Source organism: Bubalus bubalis, chromosome 12 (genome assembly GCF_019923935.1).
Source record: "Bubalus bubalis isolate 160015118507 breed Murrah chromosome 12, NDDB_SH_1, whole genome shotgun sequence".
NCBI lineage: Eukaryota > Metazoa > Chordata > Mammalia > Artiodactyla > Bovidae > Bubalus > Bubalus bubalis.
This window is the reverse complement of record NC_059168.1, coordinates 6917635-6944080: the sequence shown is the minus strand read 5'-3', so window position 1 is coordinate 6944080 and position 26446 is coordinate 6917635. Positions and strand designations below refer to the sequence as shown.

Sequence of the window (26446 nt, the reverse complement as noted above, 5' to 3'; positions counted from 1 at the left end):
ATTTACAATTTGTGATCTTTAGCAGCTTAGAGATGTGTTCAGTTGCTGAGATAAAATATCAAAGGATGCCCCCAAACTAGTGAAAACGCACATGTTAAGGACTGCCCACAGGCCGACCCCCGCCAGCCTCTATGATGCTTCATCAGGGCCATACTCTAGTCTGCTTGGCTGCCGTGACAAAATACTATAGACTGAGAGGCTTATAAGCAACAGAAATTTATTTCTCAGTGTTCCAGAGGCTGGGAGCCTGAGACCAGGGTGCCAGCATGGCCAGGTGGGGGGGTCCCCTTTCCAGGTGGCAGATTTCTTATATTCTCACGTGGCAGAAGGGGCAAGGGAGCTGTCTGGAGTCTCTTTTTTAAGAGCACTGATTCTATCCACTAAGGCTCCTCCCTCGGGACCCAGTCACCTCTCAAAGGCCCCACCTCCTAAAAGTATGATGCCAGGAGTTGCTGTTTTTCATTCACTCAGTCATGTCTGAGTCTTTGTAAGACCATGGACTACAGCATGCCAGGATTCCCTGTTCTTCATTATCTCCTAGAGCTTGCTTAAACTCATGTCCATTGAGTTGGTGATGCCATCCAACCAGGTCATCTTCTGTTGCCCCCTTCTCCTCCTGCCCTCAATCTTTCCCAGCATCAGGATCTTTTCCAATGAGTCAGCTCTTTGAGTCAGGTGGCCAAAGTACTGGAGCTTCAGCTTCAGCATCAGTCCTTCCAATAAATATTCAGGGTTGGTTTCCTTTAGGATTGACTGGTTTGATCTCCTTGCAGTCCAAGGGACTCTCAAGAGTCTTCTCCAACACTGCAGTTCAGGTGTTAGCATTCAAATATATGACTTTAGGGGACAGGAACTCTCCGAGCACAGCAGCCACCTTTGCAGGCTGCTGTTGTCAACCACAGTATAAGAGCTGGACTGTATCTGAGCTCCTCCATGTCAGGGTTTGAAAGTACTGATAAGACTTTATAGTCAATTTTAATGTCGACGATCCTTCTGAGTTGTTCAATCATGAACTGACCTGTGAAGAAGGCATGCTGGCTGGATGACTTTGTCTGCTCAGAATAGAACTCCATCATCTTAGTATGGTGACTACCACGGGTGGCTCAGAATTCTGGCTGCCAGAGGCCAGCTGGAAAAATAAGGGCCTTATGACTTGTTTTGGTTGGACAAGCAAAGCAGGAATCCCACCAGCAGGGGGGATTCATGGGCAACCAGAGTTGGTCCCAACAGGTCTAGGTGACTTCCAAGTTGCTTCCAGTGTCAAGGTGCCCAGACTTCAGTGTCACAAGTGTTTATTTGCACGAGAGGAGTGAGAGGGGCTGAAGACAGGGCCCTGGCAGGCTGGTCAGGTATGCCCTCTGCCAGCCCTCCCCAAGCCCACAGGTTCCCCCCATGGATCTGACCACCCAGGCTCCTGTCTCCAGCCCCATGGGGGTCACACCACCTGCCAGACCTCCTGACAGCTGAACCATGACTCAAACCCTCCAAGGCTCCCGCCCAGGGGCTCAAAGGCTAATCCTCCATGTGCACAAGTCTTCATGAATGTTCAGAGCCAGTCAGTTAATGAGGGCTTCTCAAGAGGTGCTTCTTCCCCTAAAGAAGTAGCTCTGAGCAAAGGCAGCAGATAAACCCAGGTCTTTCCATAGGACACAACAAGAAACAGTAAGCTTCAAGCAAACAGCCCAGATGCAAGGCTTCCTTGTCTAACTGTGCACAACCCTTGGGATGATATTCTTTCCATCAGGGGAGATGAACCCCGCACAGGTCTCCCACTTGCTGGCCGTGAGGTCAAAGGGCGTGTGCTTCAGCAGCTGCACAGGAGGAGAAGGTGGCCACCTCTTGGGAGGCATGCGATATCTCACTTTTTTCCAGAACTCAGTCTTCGCGCACTGGGACTGTTCTGTGAAGTCTCCACTCCACTGGATGGCCCCGTGCTTCTGTTTGATATACTGAATAGACTCCGGCAAGGCCGTGTAGTCCTTGACCTTCCCCAGTTCAATCAGGATGACCTTTATCCCGTCCTGGATGAGGGCACTGTAGACCGCAATTTGTTCTTCTGGCAGGTTCTTTAATAGGTCAAAGCTCAGCTCGTCGGGATCGATAATGATGATCAATCTTCTGCACAGCCTAATATTTTCATCGATGACATTGACCACAGCTGGAAATTAAGAAAGAAGATGTAAAACAGCTCACAATGAAAACAGCCCCACAGGGACTTCCCTGGTGGTCCCGTGATTAAGAATCTTCTTTGCAATGCAGGGGACACGGGTTCAGTGCCTGGTCAGGGAATTAAGATCCCAAATTCCTGGAGCAACTAGGTCCATGAGCCACAGCTCGAGAGTCCATGCACTTTAACAGAAGATCCCACATGACCAAAGGCAGCCAAATCAATAAATTTTTAAAATAACAATAAAATAATAAATGAAAAAAAAAAAACAGCCACTGGTTATGAACTACTCAGAACAAGGATTTTATCATGTCTAACCTTTTTTTTTTTTTTTTTAAGGTTTCTGTCTTTTTTATTTCCCCAAAACTGCATTCCTATGGGAAGTACAGGTCTTCTAGAATTTTCTCCACCTGAATAAATAAATTTTTAGTAAAGCGTTTTCTTTATTGACTAAGATCCATAATATCTAGAATCCACTGTCTGAATTAACTATTCTGATGAAAAGTCTATTATTGTCTGTTTTATAGTAAACCACTGGGATCTTTAAATTTTTATTGATTAATGCAAAACTTATTAAGCTCATAGTATATAATTTACTTGCATATGTATAAATATTCAGTATTTGTTATAATTCCCATTTTTATCATGTATAACTTTGTATATCGAAACTTAGCTAAAGGTCTGGTATATATTAGAGGATAAATGCTTTTCTTTTTTTAAATAACAGACTTTTAAAGGATAGGACACATGTACTCAGTTCAAATGTACTAATCTCATTTGTGTTTCTCGCTTGTGCTTCATGGCTATTTAAATGACCAGGACTTACAGGACTAACTTGAAACCAAATAACATATTCTGCTGACTTGGGGAAGGGAAATAAACTTGGGGTCTTTTAGAAATAAAGACCAAGTTTTATATCACCCTTATCCTTAGGATATAAGAACAGACTGTAACCTCCCCAAGAGCATGTCCTCCCTCTTTGGTTTATTTTAACATTTCTAGTGCCTACAACATTGCCTGGCACAGAGCAGGGGCTCAATAAATGTTTCTTGAAGAAGTGAATGAATGCAGCGTTATTGAAACACGAGCTCTTCTGCATGTTTGTAACAAGCCCTGGATCACACTTTCATTTCTTCCTGGAGAAGGATTTCATAACTTGAAAAGATGTGATAAGCTATGTATAGAAGCAGCCTACAAAACCAAGGTACTTAGAAACCGTTATTTATTTATTTAAATTTTATTGTATATTTTTGGCTGTGCTAGGTCTTTGTTGCTACAGGGGTTTTTCTCTGGTTGCAGCAAGCGGGGGCTATTGTCTAGTTGCGGGGCATGGGCTTCTCATTTGGGGGGCTGCTCTTATTGCGGAGCACAGGCAGTAGGCACAGGCTCAGTGGTTGTGGCACATGGGCACAGCTGCTAGGTGGCATGCGGGATCTTCCCAGACCAGGGATTGAACTGTGTCTCCTTCATCAGCAGGTGGATCTTTTACCACTGAGCCAACAGGGAAGCCCTATTAATTCTTTATCAAATTATTTCTTTATTCGGCTGTGCCAGGTCTTAGTTGTGGCACATCGGATATTTGATATTTGTTCTCACATGCAGGACTTTTAGTTGAGACAAACTGTTTGATCCTAAAGGAAATTAACCCTGAATATCCACTGAAAAGACTGTTGCTGAAGCTGAAGCTCCAATACTCTGGCCGCCTGATGCGAAGAGCCGACTCACTAGAAAAGACCCTGATGCTGGGAAAGACTGAAGGTGAAAGGAGAAAAGGGCAGCAGAGGATGAGATGGTCAAATAGCATCACTGACTTGACGGACATGAATTTGAGCAAACTCTGAAAGAGAGTGGAGGACAGAGGAGCCTGGCATGATGCAGCCCATGGAGTCACCGAGTTGAACACAACTTATTGACTGAATGACAACAACAAGGGGAGGATTGGAGGTGATTGAAGCTCATAAAAACCAGCTTTAAACATGTATTAATTTACATATGCAAACCAACAGAAAATACTCAGTGATTAGTCTCAAGGATTCCACAGCCAAGGACCAGTTGTCTGTTTTGGGTCTCTTGGTCAAGCTAGGTATCTGATCGACCGGCTGGTCATACAAATGCGTCAACCATATCCGTACCCAACCAGGAATCACAGTTATCCTGTCAGAGGAATGAACCTAAAGAAAGAAGAGAGATTGATCCTAACCTCCTCAGCTTGGGGGCTGTGGGCAGAGGAGGTAAAGGGCTCCCTGTGGTTCCATGCAGAAGGCAATCATACTTCCCGCCATTTGTGAAGTACAGGAAGACAGAGATCCCTTTCCATTTTCTTTTTCTTCTTTTTCAATTGAGTCTCAGCATGAGGGATCCTAGTTCCTGGACCAGGAATAGAACCCATGCCCCCTTGCAGTGGAAGTGAGGAATTCTAACCCCTGGACCACCAGGGAATTCTTGTTCCTTTTCATTTTCTTCATTTCTTATTTTTATACCTCACTGAAAACATACCTTGTCCAGGAAACTCATCCCTGCCAAATATGAATAACTTGTATCCACACTGCCTCTCCAGCACCTCCGGAAGAATTTTCAACACCAGCGTGTCCACATCATGACTCTGGCTTTCTCTCTGAGGCTTGGGATATAAAACATAAGCATCGTACAGCTTCCCATCTGAAAAGGAAACGGGGCAAGCTCGTGAATTATTCTTACCAAACTGTGTATGTGTGAGTTGCTCAATCATGTCCAACTCTTTGCGATCCCATGGACTATAGCCCACCAGCCTCCTCTGTCCATGGACTTCTCCAGGCAAGAATACTGGAGTGGGTTGCCATTTCCTCCTCCAGGGGATCTTCCTGACCCAGGGATAAAACCCCTGTCTCCTGCATCAGCAGGCAGGTTCTTTACCACTGAGCCACCTTGGACACCTCCCTAATGCAAGCAGCTTCTCAAAGACATAAAATATTGATAGATGACTAATAAGAACCTACTGGATGGCACAGGGAACTCTACTCAATGCTCTGTAGTGACCTCAACAGGAAGGAAGTCCAAAATCTCCTTGCAGGAGGCCCTTTTGTCCTGTCACTCAGCAAAGCTATATTTCAATTTAATTTTTACATCAGGTGCCTCCATCCTTAACTCATCTCTGTCTGAAGCACACCTTTCAAATATTTTGGTCACATAATACCTTGCCTAACCTGTTGACTCCTTTCTTAGATTAAAGAAGCTAAAATGAAGAATAAGTAATTTGAGATGACCAGATCTCTTCCCCAGCTTCCCCTTCAGTCAGCTCACAAGCTGACTGTGTGAACAAGAGAGCTTCTAAAGAAAGACCCCAAGGAGTCAAGGAGCCTGCCTGCAGTAGGAGATGGCAACCAGCCTGGCCCCCTTCTTGATGATTAACTAAAATTACTTCTCCTTTTCCCTTTAAAAATGTTCATGGCCAAGCAGAATCTTAGGAAGTAGTTCTGGGACATTAGTCCACCCTCTCCCAGGTTGCCAGCCTCCTGAATAAAGTAGCCTTTCATTTTCCAACCAATCCCAGTCTCTCGAATAGTGGCTTTTGAGAGGTGAGCAGTTGGAGCTGAGTTTGGTAACATGTATGCTACTAGGGCTTCTCTGGTGGCTGAGACAGTAAAGAATCTATCTGCAGTGTGGGAGACCAGGGTTCAATCCCTGGATTGGGAAGATCCCCTGGAGAACGGAATGGCTACCCACTCCAGTATTCTTGCCTGAAGAATTCCAAGGACAGAGGAGCCTGGAGGGCTACAGTCCATGGGGTCGCAAAGAGTCAGACATGACTGCACAATTAACAACAACACAATAACACGCTACCAGTCACAAGTCCAGAGTGCTGCCTTTGCTCCTGACCACCCAGCTATAAACTGGAGATTCCCATGACCCCCGCCTTGGGGGTTCAATTATTTTGCTAGAATAACTCACAGACTCAGAGAAACATGCTACTATTAATAACTACATCATGGATTTATTATAAAAGGATTTTTAAAGGATATGAATCAAAAGGCAGATGAGAAGATGCACAGGGCAAAGGATGGGCAAGGATGCAGAGGCTCAGTGCCCTCTCCAGGGCCCCATTCTCCCTAGACTCTACCTGGTCACCAGCCCAGAAGCTCTCCAAACCCTGTCCTTTAGGGCTTGTATGAAGGCTTTGTTACATAGACTGGTTTGATGAAATTAGGAAAAGGAAGCTTCACAAAGTTCATCCCTGAGTCATTATGGGCAACTGGGTCAGATTGTATTTTCCAAAAATAGCTCCAGAAGTATTTCCAGTCCCGCAGGCTCTTTTCAAACTTCGCCACACCCATAAAGAGCAGGATTCAGTTTCCCCTCCCTTTGCATTGGGTAAGACTTTGCAGCCGCCTTGATGCATGACCGTGGTAGAACCGACACTAGAAATCCAAGGTCTGAGTCATTTTAAAAACTATGTGGGTGAGAGGGGAGGGCTTCCCTGGTGGTCCAGTGGTTAAGAATCCGCCTGCCGATGCAGGGGACATGGGTTCAATCCCTGGCCCAGGAATACTCCACGTGCTGTGGGGCACCTACGCCTGTGTGCCCGTGCTCCGTAACAAGAGAAGCCACTGCAGTGAGACGCCTGCGCACTTCAGTGCCCACTCCAGTATCTTGCTGGGAAAATCCCATGGTCACCAGAGGAGCTTGGTGGGCTAGAGTCCATGGGGTCGCAGGGTATCGGACACAAGTGAAGCGACGGAGCAGGCACGCATAAAATATTGATTGATAACCAATGAGAACCTACTGTACAGCACAGGGCCCTCTACTCAGTGCTCTGTGGTGACGGACCCTAAATGGGAAGGAAATCCAAAACAGCGGGGCTGTATGTACACATATAGCTGGTTCACTTTGCTGTACAGTAGAAACTAACACAACATCGTTAAGCAACTATACGCCAAAAAAAAAAAAATTTTTTTTAACAGACAATACATAGAACTTATGGACTTTAGCCAAGATCGTCCAGGACTACTTAATCAAACTGTGAATTAGACACACCTCACTATGAATCACTCCTGCAGCTTGACTAATCTTGTTGGAATAAACTTATCAGGAGAAGGACGCACTTTCTCTTCTTCATTGGTATTTGCTGCCGCTGACTCCGCATGTTCCCAAATAACCAGAGAATGTCCTCACAGGACACAAAGCTGGGAACAGCATCTGGGTTCACCTCAAGAGTCTCATCACTCACTGACTGTTGAAGTCACACTCAGAGGGGAATCAGCAACTGAGCTGGAGGAAATGTAGCTACAAAGGACGCATGCACTTTGCTCACTTAAAGAAGAAGAAGAGAACCTCTGGCTGACTGTCTGTTCCCGTCTCCTCAGCCCACTGGCTCCGATCGTGGTCAGCAGCCGGGTCTGAGCAGAGGGCGGGGCTCCCTGAGTCGCTTGTCTGTCCAGCTTCCGCCGCTTGGGATGAGATGCCATACAATTCCTTTTCCTCTTCCTGCTACATCTGACTCACCTGCGGCAGCTTCACCATGGGCTCTGCACTCACGCTCCCTGGAATCCCAGTGAGTCAGAGAGACGGAGCTCTGGGGACACCCCAACAGGCCCCTGTCCGTCAATGCATGAAGCAGCTCTGTGTCAGGGAAGACAAACAGCTTTGCTGCCCTGAAGCCTCTTCTCAAACAGATGCAGGAGGATCACGGGCAGAGATGGGCTGACATGGAACAGGCTCTCCAGGGACTACAGCCCAGCTCAGCCCAGCCCACTGCCCACAGCACTAAAAGAGTTTCAGGGCACACATAGGGAACAGACTTATGCACAGAACCAGGGAAGGAGAAGGTGGGATGAACATGGAAACATATACTTACCATGTGTAAAACAGATAGCCAGTGGGAAACTGCTCTGTGACACAGGAGGCTCGGCCCAGTGCCCTGTGACAACCTCAAGGGGCGGGACAGAGTAAGGGGTGGGCGGGAGGTTCCAGGGGGAGGGGATATATGTCTGCCTATGGCTGATTCATGCTAATGTATGGCAGAAAACAACACAATGCTGTAAAGCAATTAACCTCCAATGAAAAATAAATTTTAAAAAAAATCTTAAGAAAAAAGAGCTTCAGGTTGCACTGGTCACGCACAGCCAATTTCCACGAGTAAACTTTGCTATCAAGAAAGAATTCATTGTTTCCCAAGTTGCTCAATGGCTGCTGATTTTGAATTCTGAAATTTCATTTAAACTCCAAGTTAGGACACCTATGCTTTATCAAACCTGTGCATAAGCATGTGTTTTTTCCTATGCAAAGGCAGGCACTTCATGTGAATATCGCCCTTCTGTGCAACAAGGATTCTTAACGCGTGCCTGGACTCCCCACTCCCCTGAGTTCCCATCAGCATTGCAAGTCTGAGGACTTGAAAGTGATGCCTCCGCAGATCTCCGTGCATAAAGCTGCACAGACAGGCCTCTCCCAGCCGTGTATGCCTTTTTCTATCCAATTAAGAGAGATTAAAGCAGATTTAATGATGATGAAGCTGAAGCTCCAATACTTTGGCCACCTGATGGCCCTGATGCTGGGAAAGAGTGAAGGCAAAAGGAGAAACAGGCAGTAGAGGATAAGATGGTTGGATGGCATCACCGACTCAATGGACATGAGCTTGAGCAAACTCTGGGAGATAGCGAAGAACAGGAAGCCTGGCATGCTGCAGTCCATGGGGTTGCAAAGAATCGGACATGACCTGGTGACTGAACAACAGCAAGTACACTCACCTTCTATGGGCCCTGCAGAATGGAAGGAACTTCGATACCAAAGTACAATGTCGATCTTAAAAATGTTGTAGATACACATGGCAGACACCACTGCACCAGTCAAGATGAGAAGCCCTCCTATCAAGTAAGCTCGAAAATCTGGAACTACAAATGACAGCAAAAATAAAAATAAATAATAATACTACGAAGAGTCATTTATGCACTTTACTTATATGGATCCCATTACATATGCCAAATAGAAATGCATTAAATGTTAATGAGAATAACACAAAGATTTCTTTACAGTTAAATAATAGGTTTTTGTTGTTGCCGTTTAGTCACTCGTCATGCCTGACTCTCTGTGACCCATGGGCCTGACTGTGGCCCACCAGGCTCCTCTGTCCATGGCATTTCCCAGGCAAGAACACTGGAGTGAGTTGCCATTTCCTCCTCCAGGGGATCTTCCCAAGCGAGGGATCAAGCCCACGTCTCCTGCATTGGCAGGAGGATTCTTTACCACTGAGCCACCTGGGAAGCCCAAAAATCTCTTCACAGTTAAATAATAGGTATGGGGAGTAGATTAACTTGGTCTTGGCCATGACTCTGAGGAAGAAATGTGCTCTTGGGAACTTGGAGAGGAAACTCTGTAGACACCTAGCTCCGGATGGTAGATGCGATACAGCTCTGACTGCAGAAGACTGCTCACCTGTCAAAGCACACCTGGCCAGGTAACTCCTTACTCATCCCTAGACTCTCCAGAGGTCAGACACCACTTAGCGGCTGAACCACAACAGGTGGCCTAGTGGGAAAGGATCTGCCTGCCGATGCAGGAGACACAAGAGACAGGGTTTCGATCCTGGGTGGGGAAAATGCCCTGGAGCAGGAAATGGCAGCCCACTCTAGTAATCTTGCCTGGAAAATTCCATGGACAGAAAAGCCTGGTCATCTACAGTCCGTGAGGCAGCAGAGAGTCAGACAACACTGAGCACGTCTATCTATCTCTATCTACAGCTGATTAATGTTGTATTAGTTTCAGGTGTACAGCAAAAGGATTCAGTTACACATATACCTGTATCTATCCTTCAAATTCTTTTCCCATTTGGGTTGCTACGTAATATTGAGCACATTCTTGATTCTGTTGTATTACTCTTATAATCACCTTCCCAGTGACTCAGAATTGAGCAGCAGGACCCCCACCGTGGGGCTTCCCAGTGGCACTAGTGGTAAAGAACTCGCCTGCAATGCAGGAGACATAAGAGATGCGGGTTCGATCCCTGGGTCAGGAAGATCCCCTATAGAAGGAAATGGCAACCCACTCCAGTATTCTTGCCTGGAGAATCCCACAGACAGAGGAGCCTGGTCAGCTATGGTCCATGGTGTAGCACAGAGTCAGACATGACTGAAGTGACTTAGCATGCATGCACACACCCCATCATAGACAACGAACCACCAGTTGCCACCCCTGGAAGCCATCCCCATGGCTGCACAAGACTGGCCAAGAGCCAAACTCCAGCCTCATCTGCCCTGTTCGCCAGCAGCAGCCAGGGAGGCACCTGTCTGCAAGACACTAGCTCAGGAAGGGCATTTATACCTGGTTGTGTTTTGTGAGCACCTTGCTGAGCAATTAAGGCAAAAAGCAGTGGGCAGATATCCAAGGAGCAGAACCAGTTTCTCTGGAACTCCAAGTCCCTGAGAACATGCTTCTACATATCTGAGAAGAGGAACAGCCCACAGCTTTCTGCCTTACCATGGCCCAAAGTTGTGCTGCCAAAGAAGGAGGCTCCAGGAGGGAGAGAATCATAAAAGAGGAACCAGGACAGGGGAAGAGAAATTCTGTCCATTCTTAGAATCCACCGCACGTCTACCACTTCCTTCATCCTCCCTGGTCCTCTGGTCCCCACTGGAAAGTGTGTGTAGGTAGGGAATGGAGGGGGGGTGTGGGAAGGGGAGCTTACTAAAGAGCCAATCACAAGCTGCCCCAGGCCACACCATGTTGCAAACATTTTGCAAAGAAATCCTTACGCACACTTGTATGTCTTCAAATCCATGGCACAATAAAGCATGAGAAATAAAAACACCTCTGTACCCTAAAATCAATCCACTGTTGAAGTTCTAGCCCTGCCAAGTGGAGCTGCTCTGCACGCTGGTGCCATTGGTCCTGACCTCTTGTCTGAGCCTCTAGCTCCTAACTATTCAATGGATTCTCCTCCTCCTCCCTCCCACCACCCCTGATTTCTTCACCCTTTACCAGCTCTTGGACCAACTGTACCACCTGTCTTTTTAGGAACACTGAGTCTGGGGATCTTCACTGTACACGTCAGGGATATTGGCATTATAAACGATCATGATAAAGAGATCATGCCCACAATGTTTATGAGACTCAAAAAGCCCCCGGTAAAGTAGACAGGAGTGATGGCCTGAAATTCTTGGGTTGATCATTCACTGCATTCAGGAGTGCCGATTTCCTCTGCTCTATAAATGAGCTAAAAGACGATGACATTCAAAACAGGAAACTAACGAATACATTCAAAGGGAGTATTGGCTTTGAAACTGAAATAAGTGGGAATCTCTCTGTTGAGACATCAGGTATCCGAGTGAAAACTCTATTTAAAGTGGGATTTCTCATTTGGGCCCACATGGCCACCACCAGCCTTAAGCTGAGATGGTAAGCCAAGAACAAGCGATTAAAAGAAATTTATAGAAGGGCACACCCAATCCAAACAACTCTCTGGAGATCCTGATAAACGAAATCAGATTCACACCTATAGGTGTCTTCAAGAAAAATCAGGAAGTCTAACGGAGAAGCTGTCATCTTAGCTCTGGTTTCAAGTAAACCAAGATGAAGCTTGAATTTAAGTTCCTAAGAATTTAGGGAAAACAAAACAGAGTGCACCGGTCCAGAAATACATTGCATGTGAGATATGAAATAAGTGTTAACAGGAACAGTGATTAATTCAGTGAGTGTAGGTTTCTTAACTAACCTAAAACAAAGCGGACAAAGGACCCTTTCCTTCTCCTGTATGATCAAGCAGGTGTTCACCGCCAGCACCATTCATTTGCTTTGAGCCTCAGAATCCTTCTGAACACAGTGCTTCCACGAGGTCAGTATCTCTAAGTCAGTATTGACACAGAAATCTCACTGCTCATCCTCAGTCTAGTTGAGGCAGATTTCAGGCATAGCCATTTCAGGTCTTGGGCGAGCTCCAAGGTTTCCCACAGTCAGATTCCCCTCTTTCCTCTGGGCTGGACGCTGAGGTACTCTGTCCAGCAATTCTACTCCTGATGATGAACCACAGAGAACTGCTTCTACATGAGTACTGCTGGCAAGTCAAAGCCTCTCTTGTGTGAAGAGATGCGAAAACTAAAGAGTTGATATTAATAGAATTATTTTTAAAAAAAAGCTGTCTTGGGAAACCACAGGCCAGTCTCCTACAAGGTACTTCAAACCCTTCCTCTGACTTTTCTCCAGATGATTTCACCCTTCACTTTCTACTCTCTGGTCCCACTGCCTCCATTAGGCAGTGAGCACACTCTGCACAGTGCTAAGTTCACTATATGCATACACACACGAGGCAAAGTCCAGGCTCCAGGCAACTACTGATGTTAGCAGTTCACCCCTGCTGATGACACGAGAGGAGAGAAGGATCCCTCCTGCTCGAATACCTGAATTTAGCCTCTATCGATAATTTTACAAAGCTACATGATAAAAATATACATTGGTATTTTATATCACACGGCTTCTAATAAACAACCAAAAAGCTGAAAATCACAAGCACTTGTGATTATTATAATCACAAGTGATTATAAAAGTTGAGCAAATCAGGTGTCATAAAGGAATACCTCTGCTTCCTGGAGTGCTGATGCATAAAATCTCAATGTATGTTCAGAAGGAGCTTTCCAAGGACACTACAGTGAAAAAAACAGCCTGATCCCAAGAGCATATTCAGACAGGGTATCAGTTTTTAATTAGATTTCATATTGAGTTTCTTTACTCAAAACCACTCTGCGGGCTCACAGCAAGCATTTAAGCTCTTTCCTGTGTGTTTCCTTGCCATCGTCTGGAACTCTCTGATCAGTGCCCACCCCAGTAGGACATTACCTGGGAGCGTTAGTATAAAGTAAGCAGCAGACACTCCAGCATGACACATGAAAGGGTGACCATAATCTTCCATTTTCACTTCTAAGAAGGTTATGTTCACTGTGTAAAAAATATGTTCTGGAAAAATAGTGTAGTTTCTATAAAAGAAAAGAGCCCATCATTAATACGTACATGAGCTGTCTTTACCCACCAGATTTTTATGAACTTTTGTCTGGAGAGTAAAGTTCTTTCTTGGAGTACACTTGGAACCATTATTTTACCCTGAGAATACCCCACTGGCTCAATGAGGTAATGGATTATGTAGCTCCAAATGTAATGTACATTTTCTTTCAGAAAGTGACACAAAAGTGCACTCCTTCTCATTCAAGACACCGTCCTCAGCCCTAAGGGGTCCTCCCCTGTTCCTCTCCACCCATTCTAACTTATTTACACTGCAACACCCAACACACGTCTGTCCTTTGACTTCATTCGCCTTCTTTTCTACCACTTGGCTTAAACCATCATTAGTTGGGTTTGTACCACTCCATTAGCTAATGATCATGCACCATCTCCCCCCAAGAATCCCCATGTCACTGTCCACTTCACTGTTTAAGCCTTGAAGGCCCATGGCTCATGACATAACTAAGTAGGAATGAATGAGACTGATTATAAGGCCTAGCTGAGGATGCTTGAAGCCATGTTTGATTGTTTTGCCTCCTTTCTCTAAGATGTAAGCAGGATTGGTAGCATGAGCATCTTTTTAAAAAATTATTTTTACTACTGATTGATTGATTGGCAGCCCTGCGGGACATGAGGGATCTTAGTTCCCTGACCAGAGATGGAACCTGTGCCCCTTTCGGTGGAAGCTTGGAGTCTTAACCACTGGAACACCAGCAAAGTCTCTGAGCATCTTCTCTGACCCAGATGCTTGGCTTTCTGAAACATACCACCAAAAGGAATGAGGGAGAGGCTGTGAGAGTCACCTAACAAGCAGTACCAGCATCAATGTCATTTAGATGGGGAAATTCTTGCTAGGTTTTAGAGAAGCCAGGAAAGCAAGACACCCACTCAATCCCTTCCTGAATGCGCTTGGATTCCCCATAGTAGTCGTCCACCAGGGTGTTGTTGACCCTCCAGCAGCGTGGGTTTGTGTTGTCCCACGAGTCTGTTATGTTGCAGTTGACGATGAGCGTGGAGCCTGTACAATCAAATTCAGAAACACTTAGTGAGATCCCAGCCAAGGTGACCTGCTTCACAAAGGCACCTTGCTGCTGAACCTTGAATAGCTTTCAATGACCAAAAATATCCTCCCTGAGGTCAACATCCATCTGCTTTGTTCTCTACCTGGACAGAGATGAGGAGGACACGAGACCATGCGGGATGTGTACTGCACGCAGACAAGAATAAGCGGCCAAACATCACCAGGCTGGGGCCAGTGTTTGTCACATCAGGGGCACAGATACTACTTCTCCTCTTAGCAAAGAACGTTACAATTTAAAAAGTATTTCACACATGTTTTGGTCTTCATCTCGAAAACACTCCTACAGAGCAGAAAAGGAGTGGTGCTATTATCCCCATCTTACAGATGAGAACATTGAGGTCCAGATAGATCAAGTGACTTGCTCAAAGTCACACATTAGAGGAAGGAGCAAGATATGGACTCTGGTTTTCTAATTCCAAATCCAGTCAGATTAAGCACATTCCGTTTCATTTCTAATTTTAAAAGATTTTTATTTTTAAATAATGAATTCCTAGTTCAAGTTTTCTAAATGACTTTTCAGTATCTATGCAGTAAGTGTATCATTTTTTTTCTCCTTAAGCTCGTTTATGCAAAAGATGAATTATCTAATATTAAACAAGTTTGCATTGCTCCATGTAACCCCAGTTTTGCCCTTTATGTACATTGTTAAAATAAATTTGCTAGCAATGTGCTTTACATTTTTCATCTGTATTTATGAATGATTTGGTCTGAAATTTTCCTTTGTAATAATGTCCTTGTTAGGTTTGGGTGTCAAGGTTTTCCTGACCTTATGAAATGAGATAAGGATTATTTCCTCTTTTTCTTCTCTCTTAAACAATTTGTTGAAAATTGGTGTTAATTCTTTATTAAATGCTTTTTAGAATTCACCAGGAAAGCCAAACAAACCCAGATTTCTGTTTGTGGGAAGATTTTAAATTAATTTATATGACTATTTTGCTCTGCCAAGGCTTATCTTTTCTCTCTTAATTATCTAAGCACAATGACTAGAATTTTCAAAGACAGGAGAAGGGAACAAAGTTAATTGAGAGTTAATAACAGCTATACTTACCTTGTCTAGGTGTTTATGAAATCCACAAGAGTATTCACATGGTGAGTGATTTGTAAACAAATATCCTAATTGTTATTATTATTATTATTGAACTTTCCTTGAAAATTCAAAAGGACGAAAGAACCCTCCTTAAAACATGTGGGTCCAGAGACTTTTAAGCAGATGGGCTTCCCTGGTGACTCACATGGTAAAGAATCTGCCTGCAGTGCACGAGACCTCAGTTTGATTCCTGGGTCGGGAAGATCCCCTGGAGAAGGGAATGGCAAACCACTGCAGTGTTCTTGCCTGGAGGATCCCAGGGACAGAGGAGTCTGCTGGGCTATAGTCCATGCGGCCACAAGGAGTCGGGTATGACTGAGAGCACGCACACATCTGATTTCCTATTTTGCTTTATAAGCTTTCTCATCTCTGTCTTTAATCCTTGAGTTTCTCTGCATTTGAGAGATTCAGTTTGCAGGAGCTTCCTCTCCCTTTTTTATTCTGCCTCATACCTGCCCCAAGCCTTCAGCCCTTAGCAACTTCAGAGGCTCCGATAAGTTTACTCACCAAGTTTTACTTCAATTGAATTGTTTTTTGGATAAATGATCTTAGGGATTCTTCCTCCATTCCCTACTTTTTCTGCTAAAAAAATCATAACACATGAGATTGTGTTAGAAACATACTCAACTACTTGAATGCAATCATACCATAAAACATGGCACTGAGCAGAGCTTCAATAAACATTGGTCAAGAAAAAACAAAACTCATGGTGCAACCAAATATCACTCCATAAATGCATATTTTTCAACCAGGTTATCATTGAATTGCTAAGGGGAAAATCTGAACGCTAGGCTACCAAGAGAAGTCATGTCACTGTTATATATATGACATAAATATAAACAGATGAGATTGTGTGATAAATTCTCACTGCCTGGTCATCCAATATACTTCCTAAGCAGTGGCAATAAGTGAAGCTCTGACCTGAGTCCTAGACAGAAATAGTAACCCTAACGGTCTATCGCCAGTTCCATTCTTCCTTTCTCTGACTCTGCCCTTCTGTATTCTTCATGCTGTTTGTCCCCTGTGTCCTTCACCTTTTTCATCCCTCTCCCTCACGTTCTAACTGTCTTCCTTGTGTTGGCTCTGCAACCCTTTGACTTTCTCCATGCCTTCCCTTCTCCATTTGTCTACCAATATTTAGCAATTGGGCATCCCAGGTGGCTCAGTGCTAAAGGATTCACCTGCTGAGGTAGGAGACAAGGGTTCGATCCCAGGTCTGGGAAAATCGCACATGCCGTGGAGCAACTAAGGCTGTGCGCCACAGCAAGAGAAGCCGCTGCAATGAGAAGCCTGCACACCACACCTAGAGAGCAGTCCCGCTCCCCACAACTGGAGAAAAGCCCACGCGGCAACGAAGCCCCAGCACAGCCACAATGAAGTAAGTGAAAAAATTACCCATCTCATTCGTGAATCATCTGATTTATCTCGGCCTCTTTCCCGCTCAGACTTCATGGCTCCATCAGAGCAGCGGTCACGGCTCTTCTCATCATCATGATCTCCCTGCCCGGCACAGGACCTGACCTTGATGAGCACCCAGTAAAGGGTCCATACGTGACTGCCTGAAGAACAGTCTCCTACCACTTGCAGCCAAGTGCAGATGATCACACCCAGAAGATGCTATGGCAGCTTTCTAAGTGGTCCCTAGATCTCAAGACCCTCTTCAACTCCCTCTCGAACCATCTCAGAACTGATCTCTTCCATTGCGAGTGCAGCCTTGGGGCTCCGCACTTGCATGCATTCAAGGACTCCTCAGTGGCAACTTGGTAAAGCCAGTGTATAATCGGCCCCCTTGACCTTGCCCCTCTAACTCCACGACCTCAACTCCCATCACTGCTTAGCTCACACTTCTATATGCCCTAGCAAGATTACTCTTAAAGCCAACATGAACTATGACGGTACACATTTCTACGCATTGTCTGAGGCTCTTATCTCTGCCTTTCCTCCCTCTTCTTTACTTCTGTAAATCCTGCTCATCCTTCAAACTTCAGTTGAGAAGATACTTCCTCTTGGAAGCCTTCCAAGACCATTTATTTATTTGCCACCCATGCATCTACTTTTGATTTTTTCCTGCTCCCCCAGACCCTGTCTATAACTCTCTCTTTGCCACATAATGTTTAGACAATCCATGTATATCTCTAGCTCCACTACAACTGGGCTGATAGCTCCTCAGTAGAGGAAAGAATTTTAAAATTTTTCTTATCATCACATTTTAACAAGTTTTGGCACATAACAGATTACAAGTAAACGTTTATTGCAAAGATGTGACATATAGATGATTGGACTCAATGATTCTTTAAGGTATTCTTCATTTTGCCTTGGAAACTTCACCTTATAAAGAACTCCCAGTGTAATACTAAAGCATAAGAGTAGTCAATCATTCAGTTCATTGATAGATTTGTGTGTAGTCTAAGTCAGGCTCTGGAGTACGTGTTGGGAATTCAGTGCTCAACAAGACAATGATGCTGCCTTGTTCTGGGGAGACGTATTGTTGCTGTTGTTGAGTTGCTGTCATGTCCCACTCTTTGAGATCCCGTGGACTGCAGCATACCAGGCTTCCCTGTCTGTCACTATCTCTCTGAGTTTGCTCAAACTCATGTTCATTGAGTTGGTGATGCCATCCAACCATCTGATCCTCTGCCGCCCTCTTCTCCTCTTGCCTTCAATCTTTCCCAGCAACAGGGTCTTTTCTAATGAGTTGGTTCTTCACATCAGGTGGCCAAACTATAGGAGTTTCAGCTTCAACATCAGTTCTTCCAGTGAATATTTAGGGTTAATTTCCTTAAGGACTGATTGGTTTGATCTTCTTGTTGTCCAAGAGATTCTCAAGAGTCTTCTCCAGCACCACAGCTCGAAAGCATCAAATCTTTGGTGCTCTACCCTCTTTACGGTTCAACTCCCACCTTTATGGAATACCTATACTTTTTCAGGCACCCATGAGCTTCTCTATAGACACAATCTCATTTAAAATTTTCATGCATAAACCAGGAGTTTTGAGTCTTCTATTTTTTCAGATGAGAAAATTAAACTGCTCATGCCCTTTCACCCCACTATTCCTAACTTCTGATCCTAATAAAGACATATTTGAGAGCCTGTTAATCCTCAGGAAAATCAGGATGGGGAAACTCTTCTGCCCAAAACCACTGATCTCGAGCAAACCCAAGAGCAGTCAAGGTGAAGATAAGTGCATACTTACTGACAGTCACAGAGATGCTATTGAAAACAGTGTACTGTTTATTCGCGTGTGTGAGGCTGGCTTCACATTCATAGTTCCCTCTGTCCTCCACCGAGACATTCTTCACTAAAAGCTTTTTTCCCCGAGAAATAAACCGTTCTCCTTCTATCTCTATACAGTCCTTAAAAAAAAACAACACTTTTTTTCAATTGAAAGAATATCTTAGGGTATCAGTTACATTCCTAATTGGCACCAGTCCATGAACCATGGGGAGACAAGAAATATGTGCTCTCTAGACCTAGGTAATTTATAAGCTAATTGAAGACATATATATTTATATAGTGAAGCAGCTCAGTCGTGTTTGACTCTTTGCGACCCCATGGACTGTACAGCCTACCAGATTCCTTCTCCAAGGGATCTTCCTGACCCAGGGATCGAGCCTGGGTCTCCTGCCTTGCAGGCAGACAGACATTTTACTGTCTGAGCCACCAGAGAAGCATATATTTATATAAGATATATATTTTATAAAATACATATATATTATCTCCTGGAGAAGGGAATGGCAACCCACTCCAGTATTCTTGCCTGAAAAATTCCATGGGCAGAGGAGCCTGGTGTTACAGTTCATGAGGTCGCAAAGAGTCAGCCACGACTGAGCACACCAGTATATATATATGTGTGCATATATATATATAAACGGAGAAGGCAATGGCACCCCACTCCAGTACTTTTGCCTGGAAAATCCCATGGATGGAGGAGGCTGGTAGGCTGCAGTCCATGGGGTCGCTAAGAGTCGGACACGACTGAGCGACTTCGCTTTCACTTTTCACTTTCATGCATTGGAGAAGGAAATGGCAACCCACTCCAGTGTTCTTGCCTGGAGAATCCCAGGGACGGGGGAGCCTGGTGGCTGCCGTCTATGGGGTCACACAGAGTCAGACACGACTGAAGTGACTTAGCATAGCATAGCATAGCATAGCATATATATGAAACATATATCCCCAGAAAATTTGACAAAGAGTATTCTATAGGCTAGAGTGAGTGTTATAAATATGAGTTGAGAGAAGAGAAGCCTGCGTAGGCAGGAAGTAAGACTTCATGGGAAGGATTACACCTGCTCCATAAAGGAGTTTGGTAGGAGGATGTGATCAAGCAAGAATGTCCTCCACCCACAAGAGCCCAAGTCCCCCAATGCACCACCATCCAATGGCACCAAGTAAGGCTGCAAGCCCAGGTGAGTAAGGAATGCCCCCTCATTCCATCCGTTCTACCTCACACACTGTCTTGATGATCCCCACTTCCTAACTCAATTTCTCAAATAGTCTAAAGATCAACATGGCACCATACTCAAGTCCTTCTGATTGATTCACCAAGTGAGGACTTGACTGATAAAGCGGGTATCAACAAATGAATGGATAAAGGAGATCTGAGGTATATATCTGCAACTATCTATCTATATTTCAATATTACTCAGTCATATAAAAAGAATGAAATAATGCCATCTGAAGCAACATGGATGGACCTAGAGATTATCATACTGAATGAAGTAAGTCAGACAGAGAAAGACAAATATCATATCAAATAATCATAGAGATTATCATACTGAATGAAGTAAGTCAGACAGAGAAAGACAAATATCATATGATAAAATAAAACATGATACAACTACTTATTTACAAAAACAGACTCAAGATATATGATTGTCAAAGAAAGGGATGGCAGAATAAATTAGGAGTTTGGGACTAGCAGATATAAACTACCATATATAAAACAAACAACAAAGACCTACTATACAACATTGGGAACTATAGTCAATATTTTGTAAGAAACCATAGTGGAAAAGAAAAAATAAAATAAAAGGCAGGGAAAAGGACATTCATTGCCACATTCCTGTAAGAGAAGAAAATAGAAACAAACTCAATGAATGTGAAATATATAACAGAGACGATCAACAAAGGCGAAGATTGGTTCTTTGAAAGGAGTAACAGAACTGACAAATCTCTTAGGAGACTGAATAAGAGAGTGTGTGTGTGTGTGAGACAGACAGAGATACAGAGAAACACATTGTAGTAGGGAGTAAAGGTAAACCTTACTATAGAAGGAGACATTAAAAGCAGAGCATTGAAATTGTTTTGTAATTTCAGGCCAGAGCATCTGTAACATTTAATGAAAAGAACAACTTCCTAGAAAACAAAATCTTACCAAAACCCATTCAAGATAAGCAAGAAATTTGTATAATCCTATGACCATTAAATAAATGGAGTCAGTAGATGGAAACATTCCCACAAAGAGAACTTCTGACCCAGATGGCTGTACTGGCAAAGGGCTAACAGGCAGAGCCAGGGAAAAACTAGCTCAAATGTTAAATGCTATGCTAGATGGTGCGCCTGCTTGCCCAGGATTATGCCTTATACATTATTATCTGCTGATACGGTCAAGAAAGGAGAAAGTCTGAAGGTAAAAACACAACGTGTAGAAGGGTGAGCATATGATGCCCCATTTCCATAAAAAAGGAAGGACTAGGACACATGGCGACCTTCTCCAAAAGGATTTAAGCCAGCATGCTGAGCCTCCCAGGATGGCTGCTACCAGTATGCTTGTATGGAATTACACAAGGATGATGCAAAGCCTGCAACGAACTAATGATAGCAGCCAATGGGCCCAGGAAATATGGATCAGAACTGAGAAGGAGACTTTCCAGGGCATGCCTTCTGATACTTTGTGATTCTTGAATCCTGTGCGTGGACTGTGCATGCAAAGAAACCACTATCCATTCAGTGAAACTACTTAATTAATCTTAATGAAAAATAATAATGAAACATAGTCTGAAAAGCAAGAATAACTGGGGCAGGGGTGGATACAAATAAGCAATTACAAAGCTCTAATAACTATAAATTAAAAATAAGTAATTTGCAGGGTTAAATTATCAATTGCAATTAGGTCACAAATCTCTCTTTTTAGCAATTTTGCTTTAGAAGGTACAACGAAGGGTTTCTGTGGTGGGAAGACCTGGGTTCGATCCCTGGGTTGGGAAGACCTGGAGGACGGCACAGCAATCCACTCTGGTATTCTTTCTTGGAGAATCCCCATGGACAGAGGAGCCTGGTGGCTACAGTCTATGGGATCAACAAGAGTCAGACACGACTTAGCGACTAAGTACAGTACAACACAGGGCTTCCCTGGTGGCTCAGTGGTAAAGAATCCGCCTGCCAATGCAGGAGACATGGGTTCGATCCCTGGTCTGGGAAGACCCCGCATGCCACAGAGCAACTAAGCCAGAGCACCCCAACTACTGAGCCCACACACCCCAGAGTCCATGCTCTTCAACAAGAGAAGCCACCGCAATGAGAAGCTTGAGGACCACACTGAGAGTGTATCCCCTGTAGCCACAACCAGAGAAAAGCCCACACGGCGGCAAAGACCCAGTACAGCCAACAAATAAAGTTATTTAAAAAAAAGGTAAATTTAAAAAAACAACAAAAAAAACCCGAGGTTTTAAAAAGCAGGAAGGAAAACATCATTAGAATTTTTTTTTTTTTTACCTTATACCACTTTACTGAATCTAAATAAAAATTGTTCGGGAAGTTGAGGTGACATATAAGGATGTCATCTCTTCCAACCTGCAGGATCTGCTTGTATTCATAAGACACGTTCAGTTGACTGTTTCCGGAAGCACCACACCAATATTGTTCAAACACAGTGAGGTTGACTTGCATTCTGGGACAGATGTCCGTACCACTGTAAGAAAACAACAGATTGTAACTTCAGGAACTCAAACAGTCACAGAACCAAATGATTCCGTCCATCTCCAAAAATTTCCTGATCCTCTTCCAGGAACTGTGCCCAACCCTTTACCTCAACAAGACAACATACATCTCACAAGTCATTCATTATAGAAGGAAAAAAAAGTATTTGGATTGTGGAAACATGGGAGGACATCTTATCCAAATAATCAAAATGAACATCCCCAAGAACAAGCATGTGAACAAGAGGCACCTCTGAGTGTGCTGTCTGAAAAGAATGCAAACCACTTCCATAGCGTTCCAGCCAAGGAGGCTCAGCCTGAACCGACTGAGGAAGAAATACCTGGCAAACCCAAATTAAGAGATAGAATATAAAATAATTGCCTATACTCCTTAAGAATGTCAACGTCACACACTCTCTCTCTCTCTCTCTCTCTCTCTCTCTCACACACACACACACACACAACAAGCTGAAGATCTGTTCCCAATTAAAAGAGATTAAAAATAAACAAGTCCATTCTATTCATCTGAGTCTCTATGCCACAAATAGATTCATCAGTACCATTTTTCTAGATTCCATGCTGCTGCTGCTGCTAAGTCGCTTCAGTCGTGTCTGACTCTGTGCGACCCCATAGACGGCAGCCCACCAGGCTCCCCCGTCCCTGGGATTCTCCAGGCAAGAACACTGGAGTGGGTTGTCATTTCCTTCTCCAATGCATGAAAGTGAAAAGTGAAAGTGAAGTCACTCAGTCGTGTCCAACTCTTCATGACCCCATGGACTGCAGCCCACCAGGCTCCTCCATCCATGGGATTTTCCAGGCAAGAGTACTGGAGTGGGGTGCCATTGCCTTCTCCGCTAGATTCCATATGCATTAATATACAATATTCATTTTTCTTTTTCTGACTTCACTTCTGGACATAGCGGGGAAGGAGAGGGTGGGACGAGTTGAAAGAGTAACACTGACATATTCACACTACCATGTGTGAAATACACAGCTAGCACAAAGCAGCTCTATAGCACCAGGAGTTCAGCTCGGGGCTCTGTGATGATCAAGAGGGGTGGGATGTGGGGTTGTGGGAGTGAGGCTCTCCAGGAGGGGACACACGTATACTTACAGCTGATTCACACTGTTGTACAGCAGAAGCCAACACAGTGTGTGTGTGTGCTCAATTGCTTCAGTCATGTCTGATTCTTCGTGACCCCACAGACTGTAGCCCGCCAGGCTTCTCTGTCCATGGGACTCTACAGGCAAAAATACTGGAGCAGGTTGCCATGCTCTCCTCTTGGGAAGTTCCCCTTCCCAGGGATCGAATCCATATCTGCCTGTGTCGTCTCCTGCATTGTGGGTGGATTCTTTACCCACTGAGCCAGCAAGGAAGCCCACCAACACAACACTGTAAACCAATTATCCTCCAATTTAAAACAAAAACAAAAACAAAAACAAAAAATACAGCTAAATGCAATGCAATGATCCCGAATTGGATCCTCTACAGGAAAAGGAAGAAAAACATTTATAAAAGTCATCCTGTAGAAGATAGATAAAACTACTATATGAATCAGGGAGTAGATAAAAGTATTGTGTTGATTAAATTTCCTGAATGTGATAACTATCTGGTGATGATGTAAGAGAATATTCTTGTTGAGAGAAAATACATATTGAAATGAGAGAAATACATCAGGGTCCCTGATGTCTCAGAAGGTAAAGAATCTGCCTGTAATGCAGGAGACCAGGATTTGATCCCTGGGTCAGGAAGATCCCCTGGAAAAGGGAATGGCAACTCACTCCAGTATTCTTGCCAGAGGAACCTGATGGGTTACAGTCCATGGGGTCGCAAAGAGTCAGACACGACTGAGCAAATAAAACTTTCACTTTTCATATGTATATAACTAAATCACTTTGCTCTACACCTGAAACTAACACAACACCGTGAATCAATTATCCTCCAACAAAAATAAAGAAAAATAAAGCCCCAGTTAGAGTAGAAAATGAATAAATCCGGATGGACAGCCAGACAGATTCATGTGACATCAGATCTCCAACTCCAGTTAATTAATAACCTAGAGGAAATGGGAAATCAGACCCCGTAAGACATGGGCGGCTGGTCTGCAGAGAGTGAAATTGTGGGACGGGACTCCCGGCGCTTGCACGCGTGTCACTGAGTAACAGCGTACCCTGAGTCAATCACACGGAAATGAGGAATCTGGCAGGAATCAGAGAGGCATGTGGTCATCTGGAAACACAGAAAAGGACCTAGAGACCCTAGGGACTGTGAAAGAGGAAACATGCAACTGCATTTCTGGGGTACTTTAAATGGGATCTGGGGTAATTTTTACATCAATCCTATCTGACCGGCCTGATTTCCACTTTACAGATAAGAAAGCCAGGCTTGTGGAGGTTAAATAATAAATGCAGGTCATGCCTGTTGGCTGCTGCTGCTGCTGCTAAATCACTTCAGTCGTGTCTGACTCTGTGTGACCCCATAGACGGCAGTCCACCAAGCTCCCCCATCCCTGGGATTCTCCAGGCAAGAACACTGGAGTGGGTTGCCATTTCCTTCTCCAATGCATGAAAGTGAAAAGTGAAAGTGAAATCGCTTAGTCGTGTCTGACCCTCAGTGACCCCATGGACTGCAGCCTACCAGGCTCCTCCGTCCATGGGATTTTCCAGGCAAGAGTACTAGAGTGGGGTGCCATTGCCTTCTCTGGCCCATTGGCAAAGGAGGATAACAAAATGGGACCCTCAGCCAAAATTAGGTCTGCAGAAGTGTTTTAATTAGGACACACACAAAGCTTATTGGAAAGGTAACCACATTCTAATTTCCAGGTTACCTTGACAATTTGGAAGCTGTCTTTGAAATGAATGAGTGTGTGTGTTAGTCGTTCAGTTGTGTCTGACTCTTTGCGACCCCAAGGACTATAGCCTGCCAGGCTCCTCTGTCCATGGGATCCTCCAGGCAAGAATAATGGAATGGGTTGCCATTCCCTTCTTCAAGGGATCTTCCCAATGCAGGGATCCAGGTCTCCTGCATTGCAAGTGGATGCTTTACTGCCTGTACCACCACTGAACTGAATAGACTGCTGATTTTGGTGAGGCATATGTTTTCCTGTTCACCGCAGTCCCCGCCAGACTCAATTACCTCCCACCAGACCTGTATCACTCACTCATGTTACTTCCTAGCATGAGCCTTAGTGTGAGGTCTGGAACACACCTGATGCTTGGATACTGTTAAATTCCTACAACAGATTCCTTACAAAAAAACTTTTATTTCAAGAAAGAAGGCAGCAATAATATTGGGATAAATACGCTTTGTAAGCTGGGCTGACCTTGGGCAGCATTTCAATGAGAAAAGATGCATTTCCTGTTTCAATAGCTGATTTACAAATTTCTTCTGTTTAAAAGCCTATTCACTGAAACCATCTCATAACAATCACAAAAACTATACTCTTCTCATTGAGTTTTCTACATTGATCAAGAGTTTATCAAGAATTTTTCTAAAAGAATTATACCCATATGTATAGACACATATATACACAGGGTTTCCCCGATGGCTCAGTGGTAAGGAATCTGTCTGCCAAGGCAGGACACTTGGGTTCAATCCCTGGAGCAGGAAGATCTCCTGGAGAAGTAGATGGCTACCCAGTACAGTATTCTTGCCTAGGAAATCCCATGGACAGAGGAGTCTTGTGGGCTACAGCTCATGGAGTTGCAAAAGAGTCGTACACAACTTAGCAACTACACAACAACTGCATATATACACACATATATATGAGTAAGAGAGAGTTCTATTTTGAATGAGGAACTTACTTTGTATGACATTGGTAGATCCCAGAGTCCTCTCCTTTCACGGGGAGAAACAAAATCCAATTTTGGTCCTGGTGAATTCTAGACTGTGTGTTTTTGGATATTGGGATTTTGCTAGGATATTTATACCACGTTGCATCTACTTTCCCTGATGTTCGCAGAGAGTAGATGCAATTAAAAGCTGTAGGCTGGTCTACTGATGCCATCTCTTGCAGAGTCAAGTCCTCGCAAGTATCTAGGGAGGAAAGGGAAAAAATAATCACTACTGAGAGTGCTGTTGTTGGTTATTATTTGTTTGAACAAACACCTCAATTTTCTTGCTGATTTGAAATTTTATTTACAAATTTTCTCAGCATGAGAGTTTCCTAAAAACAGTCTGCTGATGTGGAAGTATAACCCAAACTCTTTGCATCTGTCCCTAAGAGGGAATTTAC

At 44.2% G+C, this 26446-nt stretch overlaps 1 protein-coding gene across 5 annotated transcripts in view; it reads right to left on the bottom strand.

Annotated features, from left to right (window-relative positions):
- Nucleotides 1-694: 694 nt before the first annotated feature.
- Nucleotides 695-26446, bottom strand: part of IL1RL2 (interleukin 1 receptor like 2) — a 28320-nt gene continuing 2568 nt past the window's right edge. For 4 of the 5 annotated variants that reach the window (XM_025260767.3, XM_025260763.3, XM_025260764.3 and 1 more), the window contains exons 3-11: nucleotides 26016-26247; nucleotides 22009-22204; nucleotides 18488-18647; nucleotides 15802-15876; nucleotides 14015-14144; nucleotides 12968-13104; nucleotides 8890-9033; nucleotides 4664-4825; nucleotides 695-2158 (exon numbers count right to left, since the gene is read on the bottom strand). In XM_025260767.3, the coding sequence (XP_025116552.3) occupies nucleotides 1704-2158; nucleotides 4664-4825; nucleotides 8890-9033; nucleotides 12968-13104; nucleotides 14015-14144; nucleotides 15802-15876; nucleotides 18488-18647; nucleotides 22009-22204; nucleotides 26016-26247 (1691 nt within the window). In that variant the 3' untranslated portion in view covers nucleotides 695-1703. The remainder of the gene's footprint in view (nucleotides 2159-4663; nucleotides 4826-8889; nucleotides 9034-12967; nucleotides 13105-14014; nucleotides 14145-15801; nucleotides 15877-18487; nucleotides 18648-22008; nucleotides 22205-26015; nucleotides 26248-26446) is intronic. The other variant, XM_025260770.3, reaches the window with a different exon arrangement.